General features: G+C 38.9%; 1 protein-coding gene across 2 annotated transcripts in view; it reads left to right on the forward strand.

Moving 5' to 3' along the window:
- VARS2 (valyl-tRNA synthetase 2, mitochondrial) overlaps positions 1 to 13,054 on the forward strand; it is a 1,808,135-nt gene that overhangs the window by 531,208 nt on the left and 1,263,873 nt on the right. For both annotated transcript variants that reach the window (XM_044084462.1, XM_044084463.1), the window contains exons 8-9: positions 1,379 to 1,460; positions 2,022 to 2,141. In XM_044084462.1, the coding sequence (XP_043940397.1) occupies positions 1,379 to 1,460; positions 2,022 to 2,141 (202 nt within the window). The remainder of the gene's footprint in view (positions 1 to 1,378; positions 1,461 to 2,021; positions 2,142 to 13,054) is intronic.

The raw sequence follows: 13,054 nt of genomic DNA on the forward strand, positions 1-13,054 counted from the left end.
CTAAGGCTTTGTTATACTGGCCAGACGTTGGGCTACCGTAGGTAGGGGATCCCTAATGATATGAATACTGAAACAGTGAAGAGAAGGACATCTACTGTTAGGATAAGATTTTACACAACTGTACTGTCTTACACAACAGTCTATAGCAATGGAAGAAGGGAAGAAGGGACTTTGGAAATCAGATTATCATAACGGAGTGGACCACAGACACAGCCTTATTATTATAAAACAACCAGGCTAGCTGGAGAGGCATACAATCAAATAAAGGCAATATTGGAGTTCTTTCAGAAACTTCAGCTTAATGTTTTAGTGGGTAGTGTGGCAAACACAGAATGCAACTTTAAGTAGGTAAAAGATGAGAATATCAAAGCACTGAAGCAGAGACAGTTCTCTCACTATTGAGCTTCTACTACAGTTTAAGACCTCAGACTTTGCAGAAATTTACCAGTAACATTGTTTATGGGAAAAAAATGCAATAAAGGACTAAGGCTGAAAATCTTGCAGAGTTGCACAGCTCTGCCACCACTATGAAATAAACTACAAGACTGTGGACTAGCAGGGTTGAAAATACAAATGGATAGCTTTTACAAGTAATTCTACTTGTGGAAATAGAAGTGTGGAATAACACAGAAAAAACATCTTCCCACAACTGTTGATAAACAAAACTAAGGTCCCAGAACATACTTAAAATGTGAACAGATGGAACAGAGCAGGAAAGTACAAAGTATTATTACCATGCGGGTCACGAAGTGCAACTCAAATATTTAAGCAAAATTGAAATAATTAAAATAATTTAATTTTCTCTGTTTCCTTTTTTTCTTTTGAAAAGTTAGTCTTAGTTCCACACATTCCAAGTCTTGGATAAAAGACTTGAAGTGTGTGGAAGGTGCCTTGAAGCCTTTCAAGCTGACCAGTTGTTAATATGCTTAATAGAACTAAAGGCAGCAGTAATCATTCAAACATTTACTGTTACGGTAAGTTCATCTTTCACACCTGTACTTTTTCTTTTGAATGAGCATGCTTAGTATGGTTACACTTTTGTCATGTACTGGCTAACTCCGCCCATTTACAAAGATGGAATCACTTTTCTGTCAGATGCATCACCATCTGTTCCTATGATATACTTACTGTGCATTGATGACTCTTGTGGAATTTTTGCTTACTTCATTTTACAATGCAGTATTTTTTCATCTCCTCTCTGAGGTAAGATTGTATTTGTTTTGTATAGACCATTTAGTTATTTTTTGAGATTACCTCAGCTCTTCATATATGGTTAGTCTAAAACTGTATTTCTCAGCCTGTAATAATCCATACATTCAGCATTACTGTGTACAGACTTAAGTGCCTCTATTTTGTTCTGCATTGTGTTTCGTCTCAGAAAAGGTGATGAGATTTACCAGCAGCTTAAACGGCTAGGAGCTTCTCTGGACTGGGACCGGGCCTGTTTCACTATGGATCATGTAAGTACCATTTGTAGTCTTTTGTCTTTGAAACACGGTACTGATCATTGTTTATTTTCCTTCCCATCCATCAGTACTTCAGAGTGATCATTTGAATGCTTTGAGTGTTTTAAAAATAATTTACTTGGATTTTACCTAGTAATTTGCTGTGCAAGATTATTTGTTAGGCCATGACTTTACCACTACATATGAATTGATTTATTTGCAAGATAAACTTGTCAGCTTCATAGTATAGAGGAAGGTAGCCCTTAGAATGATCCAGAACGTCTGGAGGCAGGCTTTTGAGGAGATGTGTCACTTGATTAGTGACGGAGTGGCACAGTCTTATGTTATCCATTGCACGCCAGGTTCCCAAATGGTTGCCTGGATGATGCTGCACCATACCAGCATTGAGAGACATCTGGTTGGCAGGCAGTGGTCGAGGTGGACTTGAAAATGGAAGGTAAAAAGACACCTGACAAAAGCTTTTGTTATGGAGATGAAAAATCACTGTGTAATGTCTTCACTGATTTGTCATATTCCCACAATTATTACATTTCACTATTTTTTCATGTATTTTAGGGTTTTTCTGATGCAGTGACGGAGGCTTTTGTGCGCCTATATGATGCAGGGCTGATTTACCGCAGTCGGCAGCTTGTGAATTGGTCCTGTGCACTAAAATCAACTATTTCAGATATTGAGGTAAGTAACAACTATTTCTGATACTTGTGTTAAACAATGTTCCTTGGATTAAACAGTATAACCAGCAAAGAAACAACAAAATAGCACTGCAGAGATTAACATAAATAAGAACTTCCAGTTCTGTTTTGTCACTGATTGAATCACTTATACTGTAGCACAACTATATGCCAATCCTGATTATTTGGAGGATAATGATAAAGTGACAAAATCAGTTTACTAGTTAACCATGATGTGTAATCTTCAGGCTTACTGGAAAGTGACAGTGTTCTCTCTGTGTTTTTTTTTTTTAAACAGTATATTCCCTATAGGAAAATGTTAATTTCTGCCATAGCAGAGACTACACACTCTTGTTTCAGCACTAATAATTCCTCCGTTCTTGCTGTTATGATGCACGGTGCTTTTTTTCACAATAGCTCTGCTGCTGTTATTAGGTGAAGAATGTAGGCTTGCCTTTGTGATATAGATCAATATGGACATAGTAGAAACACCATCAGCCTTTCTCTCTGTCTGCCTTCATTTTGCTAAGACACCACTTACAGATATATACAATTCCATTGTCAGGACTGGCTTAGTAGCACGTTTAGTAGTGGGATAAAAATTATCCTTGCATTTGAGAAAGTTAGCCAAGCAAACCAGTCCTTTTGCTGTTCCCTCACAGAACTGCTGACTGAAAACATGTTCTAAAGTTATGATCAATTTAGTATTATTTGTTGTGTTTTTTACTTGTATTGCTGTGCATTCTCACTTGTGAGAGAAAAATAAACCATCGGGTGGAAATTTTGATTAAAACTAGTACTACTCTACAACACCATTAAAGTTCTTCAGGGCTCGCTGGTGTGTTAGAATAAAGCTCTGATTTTGCCTGAGATGACCTGGGGTCATCTAGCAATATGGGTGCTGAAGGAGTCAGTGGGGGAGGCTGGGAATGGGCATCTGATTCTGACTTGCTCATCCTGGAGAAGGGAGATGGTCAACCCTGCTGCAGTGACAGTACTTATAGGAGAGAGAGGTGCACTGCCTAAAGTGGGGTGTGTTGTGGATATATGAACACATGTGACAGCATTAAGCATGATGGCTTTCAAGTTACAACAATGGAACAGCAAAGACACAGACACACACAGGGGAAAAGTATTGTAGGAACTCAGGAAAGTGAGCATGCATGTCAGAAAAAGGGGAGAGCTTCTTCAAAGAGTGTTATTGTAACAGCAGTTTATAACATTTGGGTTAGATCAAAGTAAGATCTTCAAAAAAGAACAAACCTGCCTGGTGGACATCTGCCATAAATAGGTTATACAATAGGAGAAAGATATTGCTGTCTAAGAGCAGCAAATAATAGAGGTTATGTTCAGAGTGGGGAAATAAATGTAAACCCCATTTAGGGACTGGATTAACCTCCGATTCTTTGTCACTGGAAGTGAAGAATTTTGAAAGAGCCCTAGTAAAACAATACAGTCCCCAATCCCTAGAAATTGAGAACATAATTAAGAAGAATTGGAACATTTTTAAAGCTAGCCCTGCCGTTTTTAAATTATTGGGCCCTGAACCACAATCTATTTTTAAAACAGGTTGGAACTTGAAGAACTCATTTGAAAATGGGCACAATTATAATAGCAATGGTGATTTGACACAGAGACATCTAGATGTGGTATGTGTAGTCAATGTTCCTTTATCTATTAGGAGAAAGTACTTATCTTAGAAAATATGTGTTCTAAGGTGGTATTTAGTAAGGGGAATTGTTCTTCTAAAGCAGTTGCGTATTTAGTCATATGGGCAAAACAGAGCATCACCTTCAGAAACTTATTTATGAACACAGTTCCGACATCAGTAAAGGGAATGAAAAGAATGCATTATTTAAACGTTCCATCTCTAGCTGGTGCTTCACTAAATTCAAGTTTGGTATTTTGGAACAAGTAAAATCTAACTTAAATGGTGGTGATGTTGAAGCAGTGTTGGAAAACAAAGATTTAAGGTGGGAACTTTGGTTGCAGGCAACATGCTTAGCAGGCTTAAATGAAAAGACTTCTATTAAGCCAGTTTTACAAATGAAGTCTGTTAAATTATAATTGTATTTATTAATTTTTTATATGTTTCATAGTCTTTTTACTGTTTTAAGCACATCTATTTAATTCTTGACATTTATCATTTTATGCAATAATTGATTCTTTAGACAGGGTATTTGTTTTTAATTATTTAAATTAACTTGATCAATTAAGTGCTGTGGCATAAAGTATATATAAATGGTTGTTAGTGGTGTGTTTTTCATTCTGAAGTCCTGGGGACCTAAACCTTGGTCATCATAATGAACAAAACATGCTGGAGGGATAGGTTCCTGACCCAGAGACTCCCTATACTCTGGAGTAGACTGACCATACATGTCAAGCAGAGCGCCTCCTTGACCCTCTTCAAAAGGAACCTTGACGACTGGATGGGAAATAGGAAATATACTTCAGGGATCACTTCAGTTGCCCTGCTAGACTGAGGTCCAGGGAAGTGAATATTGTGGGAAGAATTAGCCAGGGAATTGTTATGGGTAGGCTTGTATAGGCCCTAGAGCCGATAGCCTAGTACCAGCCTATGAACCTGTATATATATATATATATATATATGTAGATGTAGGACGTTTGCTCGCGTTACAAAAAAAAAATAAATAAATCACTGCATTTACATTTTAGCATGCCCCTCCCCCCACTTTAATATTCTCCCTCTGAGACCGCACTACATTGGGGAAAAGGCAAATTTCCCTTACCCGCACCGTAGTACAGCCTCGGCAACAGGCATACTTACACAAAAACACTTCTTCGGTGAAAAGCACTTTTGCGTAAGTATGCCCGGCCATTTGGGTTTCGGTTGTTTGCTCACTCGAGCAAATGTCCTAGATCCATATATATATATATATATATATATATATATATATATATATATATATATATATATATATATATAAAATAATTTTTTTTTTTTTTTTTTGTGGATCCTTGTTACCTGGCTTCCTGTGTTACAGTTCTTGCTTTTTAGTTGTATTAGTAACGCTGCATCTGGTTTATAGTTTTTTAAACTTAATTGTACTATTGGACAGAGTGTTGGATGGTCCTGCCACAGTGTGAATTATTTGGTTGCATTCCTAAGGTAGACAAACATGATAAACTTAACTACTGAATAATCACTTCTTTTCATATGAGATTCAGTGTTTGACAGCAAACTGGATTTGGATTGTGCATATGGAGCCCATTTCAACAGTTTATCACTTCAGAGTCTTTGTCTCAACAGAAAAGGGCTCCTCACATCTGTGTAAAGTAACTGACAGCAGTGTCAGGGCTCTGATAGCTTTTCAGCACAATTTTTCAGCCATATTTGAAAATTAGGATGTAGCATATAAACAAGGAAGAACCAGGTCTTTTCATCTGTGCAAGAAGCCTGTATCTGTGAGCCTGCTTTACAGTTCACTTTGCTCCTTTCAGCATTCCGTGATGGACTGAATCACTGTTGCAGTATTCCAGATTTTCTCTACTGATGTCCACCTGGGTGACGAACCTAAAACCTTCCATGAGCCATATGTCCAACGAATCACCTCAGCCTGTGAGTGTAGGGGAGCATAAGCTGTCATAAAAGCATAAATCCTCAGACTTCTGTACAGTAACCCAAATGCAGATCCCGCATCCATTGGTTTGATCTTGGTCATTGGTACCGTAAGCCTTCACTGGTTTAGATAACTACTCCATTGGTAAACCTTCCTTTTCATGTCTACTCTGTTGATGTGTGATTTTGTTGGATATCTGCATGAAGAGGAAAGTGTGAGTGCAGTAGGCAGGTACCCTACAAAGATCTCCTCTTCCAGTGCCTTTTCTGTTTAGACATGGTACATGATTATAAAACTTGTTCCCTCTTGCCAGTCCTTCGTACCCAGGACTTTACGTTTGTGTTTGTCTCCTTTGAGTACTTTCTTACAGACTGAATGACTTCAGCGATTAGCTGAAGCCAAAATGGTGGATCCTGCCATACCTGACATATACCGTCTGCTGTGAAGAAAAAAAAAACTGAACAGGCCTAAGCTTGAAGTTCAGTCTGTCCATTCAGATCCAGATGTGCCCATTGAGGTTAAAGAACCCACAATATGGCCAACTACTGCCCTCCTCCGCAACCATACTGGAGGTCAGTAAGGCATCTAAGAACTGCACATCTGACGTGACTTCTGCAGACAGGATGGAAAAGGGGAAACCAGTTATTGTTATCTCAGAAAGTCGGGAAGGTATCCCTCAGATCTTAGATCCAAGTGGACATCACTCCTAAAAAGGAAAGGCAAACTACAAAGCACATTTCATCCCCCCAGACTTCTAGGAAGGAGTGGATGGACTTTCCTCAGGGGCTATTCAAGGGCTTTGTAGCTCTCAAACCTCCTTCCTTTTGTGCTCATCCCACCACTCATCAGAACATTACTTTGTAGCCTACTGGTGAAGATGAAGATGGGGCTTTAGATTCTAATGATCATTCCCTAGCATACTCTTCACAAATTCTGTCACATGAGCAGGTGCCATCAAATGATGAGGATTTCCTCTCCCCTGATTTTCCCTGTGAAAGAAGCTTCACTGGGGAAACTGTTGTAAGTACAATGAAACATTTTGAGTGGGATTCTAAACAAATGTCTGACATTCAGAAAAGATACTACAGCCTTTTAGAAATGGGCACTCCAGCTCCTACTCTAAGTGCACTCGCTCCTCTCCTTAAATAAACAAATAAGACACCTTGTAAAGCAATCTAAGGGCATTGATCTCAATAATTTCATAGAAAAAAGGGGTCTTTAAAAATGCAAAAACTAATGCTGTGCAAGTCACCTGGCTGTGATTGGATTCGTAATGGAATTCTTTGAAAATTGAAAATGGTATTGAACTTTAGAAATACTCAGTTTTGCATAAACATACATGCGTGTGCACACGCACACACACACACACACGTGTGTGTGAGTGTGTGTGTGTGTGTGTGTGTGTATGTATGTATGTACATATATATATATATATATATATATATATATGTATATATATATATATATGTATATATATATATATATATATATAGATATATATATATATATATATATATATATATATATATATATATATATATATTTATATATATATACACACACACACACACACATATATACATGTGGGTCTACTTCATTTTCCCTAACTTCGATTGACACCCATTTACCCGACCCCATTTAATCAAAATTTCATTTGACCGACGAGTATTATTGGCAAGTAAATGGGATATGCCCCCCTTCCCCACTGTAGTGCAACCCACTCACCTGGTAACAAGTAAATACATAAAATAAATTCTTGTAAAGAAAATATACAATCTCTAATTCATATTCTGTTTCCGTATCTTACAGTTATGAAAAAAAATCATGAAATACTTCAGTTGGAAGACCGGGTCTAGTACAGTTGCTGGCGTGTTAGTAGCTTGGAACATACCGTCTCATTCCCATTTTCTTGAAAAAGCAAGTGTTCAAACTCCCATTAGCTTGATGTCCAGCTTGTTCATCGCCCTTCCCACAGCCAAGTCTATGTAACTATATACCCTTACCCTAATCTAAACTCTACCCCTAAAACTGACGCACATTTCTCAACCCAAGTCCTCTCTTCCTTATCCTAAATGTCTGCTCCTCCTCCCTAACCCCAAAGTCTCCAGTCACACTCTAATCTTAAAACTTCAACTCCCCTCCCTAATCCTAAATTCCCAGATTGCTGCCTAAGCCCTCTTCCCGCTCCCTAAACATAAAACCCCTTTCCCACTGTCTGAACCAAAAATCCCCCTCCTGCTCCCTTCCACAGCTGCTTGCCCAAACTCATATTTGAGTTTGAGTGCAGTCAGCAGCCTACCAGAGTTACAAGGCACTCAGGTGGCTGGCTTGGAGACGGTGGTTTTCAAGAACTTGGAAGTCGAGCACTTGTGCTCCTATGAAGGTGCAATCACAATATCATTTGGTACAGTTTTTACTTGATCAAAGCAAAGACCCAGTGAAGTCCAAAAGTCCTGAGGCACAGCATCTTTTTCTTTGTCTTTGGTTATCTTATGGAAATGTCCATCTAGTAAGCATTGTGTAGCAAAGATATGTGCTCCTGTGAAGGTGCAATCACAATATCATTTGGTACAGTTTTTACTTGATCAAAGCAAAGACCCAGTGAAGTCCAAACGTCCTGAGGCACAGCATCTTTTTCTTTGTCTGTGGTTATCTTATGGAAATGTCCATCTAGTAAGCATTGTGTAGCAAAGATTTGTACTTTCTCCAACCTCAGGAAGATGAGTCTCCTTCGACTGTTGTCTTGTCTCAACTTTTTTGGCCATAATTTTTATTGCTAGCAGCTGTTACTGTTGGGACTCCAGAGTATCTTGTGAAAATGAGGAGATGAATAACATAAGTGATTTTATAATCATATTATCAGACCAAATTACTTGTAGCAAAGTTTGAACCTGTGTATTATATTGTCATTTGTGAGCAGTTACGCAGGAGGTTTTTGTTCATTCCTTTATATGGTGGTTTGCATCTGTCTGTATAAAATTTTGAAGTCCCTGTCTTGCATCCGAAAAGCTATATGCATCGTTTTCAGGCAAAGGTGTCTCCATTTAATTTCTCAAAGTCTTTGGGGTTTCTAATATCATGACGGGAATTAACTCCCTAAGTCAGTATATAATTAAGAGTTCATGAAATTAGTATTGTTTCAGTCTTTGATGTTAGCCAGTAGTGCTTTTCTTAGCACCTGCAATGTGTCCAGAATTGTCTTCTGTAATTCATATGGAGTTACGTGTATTGGTACACATCTAAACATGACTGTAAATTATTTTGTATTAGACCCATTGCTCCTACTGCTATTGGAACTATACGGTTATCTTGCTTCCATGTTTTTGCCTTCAAATCCTTATATTTTATGAGTCTGTGTCTCTGTACATAAAACACTGTAATCATTGGGTGTAGCAATTTCAATTATCAATGCTGCTTTTGTCTTTTTTTCATGGACTACTATATCTGGTTTTCTCGCATCTGTTTTCTGAACTCTTAATAATGGGTGATCCCATGTGATATAAACATCATCATTTGGCTTAATTTCTCCAAGTCTTTTTGATTTCTAATAACATGATGGGAATGGACCCCATTCCTAAGTCAGAGTATAATTAAAGTTTGTGAAATCGGTATTGTTTCAGTCTTTCATGTTAGCCAAAAGTGCTCTTCACAGCACACACAATGTGCCCAGAACTGACTCCTCCTGCAATTCATATGGAGTTTCATGTATCGGTAGCGTATCTAAATACGACTGTAAATTATTTTTTTATGAGACCCATTGTTCCTACTACTAAAGGAACTGTCTGGGTATCTTCCTTCCACATTGCCCTTGTTTCTGTCTGCAAATCTTGGTATTTTATCACTTTGTTTCTCTGTATGTAAGACACTGTAATCACTGGGTGTAGCCATATAATGATCAATTATACTTTTGTCTTCTTTTCATGGACTACAATGTATTGCTTTCTCACATCTGTTTTTTTGAACTGTTGGTAATGGAGATCCCATGTGATGCAGACTTCATTAGTCTCAGTAATGCTTTGTGGCTCATGTTTCCAATGTTTCTCAGTAACTTCAATATAGTAATATTTGCACAATCCCCAATGCATACATTGCCACATAATTATGCCTGTCAGTGCAAAGGCCATCTGCCATTAGTGTTTCATACCTAGTTCTGTTTTACAGAACCTGCATTTGTCTCTTTCTCCCACATGTGCAAAGGACTTTGTAAGCCATGCACATAGTCCACATCATTCTACTTGGTTTATGTGAACTTCAGACTGACATTTTTCACACCAATGTTTTTTCACACTGGTGTTGTCAGAGCGTATCTTGTAACTTGAGAGAACTGGGTCTAGGATTTTCATTGAATGAGCAGTTACCAAATAGCTTTCTAATTTTTTTGTTAACATTTTTACTAAATTCTTACATTGCAGGTAATGGCATAGGTGTACATACAGTAAGGAAACAATAGTAAACACTTTTCATTTTCATACATTATGCATATACGTTTTCTTTTTAACAATTATCATTCACTCCAACATTACATAAATTGTTTAATTTGAATTGATTTAGTCCAAACACTGGAACACATGGACTGGCCAATGGAGGCATCAGTCTTTGACAGTGGCCAGTCTCTTTTCTGAGCCGGCAAAAGCTGTACCCATTATCCCATAGTATGCTGCTGCTTTTTGTCTCTCCATATCCTGTTACCATTTTGAAACAACATCTTTGAGTGTGCTCGAGCTGGGGAGATTTGTAACTCATTTTCTTAGTGAGATGAGTGGACTAAAACTTATACCTGATTCTTGATCTTGTCTGATTCTTTGCTTCTTGTTACTTAGCTTTCCTCTTCATACCTTCCCCTCCCCACACAAAAGTGAAATTTATATAAACATTTTTTTTTTTTACTGTACCTTCCACCATCTGTTATTGACTTACTTTGTGTTGCTGCTGATACTTGTATTTTATTAAAAAACTGATTTAGGCTACTAGTCTCTTAGCTGGTTTAGGGAGGCCTTGTCTTTCCATTATCTGCGGATCAGTAGATATGGTTCTTTTTGCCTTACCATAATTAAAATGTGTTTGTGTTAACTGGATTGGTGTTTACACATACCTGTTATTCATAGTCTTTTTGATGTTTGTCTGTTATGGAAGTTAAGGCCTCTAGATTTATGGAAAGTGTTGAATGCGGGCACAAGATCCTGCCCCAGGTCCCACATGAACTTTGTCATGTACCTTGGTGTTGGGCATCTTGATGCCGATTGTCTGATTTCAGTCCTAGAACTTTAATGGATAGAAAAAGTATGTTGTTGTTAAGGGGATTGCTTAATTCCACTTATTCAGAGGAAAAAAGAGACAAGATCAGAATGCAGAGTCAAAAAGGAGGAGGAGAACAAGAACTGTTGGAATAAGCTGGAGAACCATCCCTGGCCAGAGTACTGAGGTTATCAACTTCTGCTCCACCCCACTGCATCCCATCCATGGTGTATACTCTGTGTCCTGCCCTCCACCCCCTCAAGATCATTCAAGACTAACTTATTCATCTCATCTTCAAGGAGAACAACAGAGAGCTTCCACTCAATGAAGGAACTCTTTAAGTTTTTTGTCTTTTAGATCATCATAAGCATTATCAGTTCACTCCCCAGGACACTTAAGACTCCCACTCAGTAGACTCCCACTCAATAACATTGGAACAAGATGATGTTGGCCTTTGTAAAGGCTCATCTCCAGTATGGTGTTTTCTCTGCTCCCTCTGTTTCCAGGTAGCAAGTAGAGAAAATTCTTTGCCTCTTGTCTGTTCATTCTGTTGGCTCAGTTTTGATAACAGGAGCACTAGATTTGACTAGTTGCAATATGTTTGGCTCTACAAGATTCCTCTTCTTCAGAGCTGAAGCCCTTAGTGCCAGAGAGTGGTTCAGGCCCAACAATGTCAGCATTGATTCCCCCAAGGCCAGATGGCGTCAGTGCTGAAGGTCATTCAACATCGGAACCAAACTTTTCTGACGCTTTGTCAGTTTAGGCCTTTTTGGCTTTCAACCTGTCTGTGCTGAAACCTTGCTTTACTTTATCAGAACAGAGTAATCAGTACTAGGATTGACGGTCCCTCGACCTTGTCTTCTTGCTATCCGACTCTAAGGAATTCAGCCCTAGTTGCATCAACAAGAATGTCAATGTCAGGGGGATCTTATTATTCTTTTAAGCAAGATCATGCAGAATCTCATTCGATTCTACCCTTAAACACTGTGTATGCTGGGCCCTTCTTCTCTACGTCAGTTTTGCTCCTCATTGATATTGGACTATGTGTGCTTTAAGGGTACCTCAGGTCTGGGTTTCATTCTTTTGGAGGCCATTTGCACTAAGTCTTCCTGAACACTCTGAGAAAAAGGACATTTAAAAGGAAACACCTTGGCTCCTCTTCATCATCGCCCTCCCCAAACATAGATATTTAAGGAAAAGGTTCCCCAAAATCCCCTGTAGACTGCACCACGTTTGGTGAAGTTATGGAAAGGATGAAGCAAAAGGGATCTTGGGCAGTAGACCGCACTTCTCCTGAGGAATAGATCTTTCAGGAAGCGTACAAGTCCTGTCCTCCAGCAGTCTAGGTTGTACCTCCATAGGTTCATAGGTTGGTACTAGGCTATCAGCCCTAGGGCCTATACAAGCCTAGCCATAACAATTCCCTGGCTATTTCTTCCCACATTATTTACTTTCCTGGAGCCCTGTCTAGCAGGGCGACTGACGTGATCCCTGGGGTGAATTTCCTTTCTCCCATCCAATCGTCAAGGTTCCTCTTGAAGAGGTCCAAAGAGGCACTCTGCTTGACATGTATGGGCAATCTATTCCAGAGTCTGGGGAGTCTCTGGGTCAGGAACCTATCCCTCCAGCATGTTTTGTTTATTGTGATGACAAGGTTTAGATCCCTGGAGTGTGTAGCTGCCTAAAAGCCTGGAAGCATTCAGCTGCCATGTAACCTATCTCTTGCAGGTTAGAGAGCTCTGAATCCCCAAAGACAGTCTACACTGGAGTAAAGGACCTCTTGCAGTTGCCTTCTTGGTTGCAGCCTTCACCAAGAAATGTCCTGAAAGATGCACAAGCCATTTGTCCTCCAAATAAAGAATCTCTGATGATGGATAGGCTGTGGAAGCACATTTGTGCCTCAAGTACTTGTTTTCAGCAGTGCATTCAATTACTTGGTACATATCACGAAGTTTCACAGCTATCTGACAAAGTTTTGGAAACCTCTGAGACAGTTGCCTGCTGGAGATCTCCAAGAACATTTGGAGACCCAGATGGTTATAGTCAATTCAATCATTTTGTTATTAATGAATTTACTCCATGAGGAATCAAAAGGGGCCCA

Source organism: Protopterus annectens, chromosome 9.part0 (genome assembly GCF_019279795.1).
Source record: "Protopterus annectens isolate FY-2018-M chromosome 9.part0, PAN1.0, whole genome shotgun sequence".
NCBI classification, from domain to species: Eukaryota; Metazoa; Chordata; order Ceratodontiformes; family Protopteridae; genus Protopterus; species Protopterus annectens.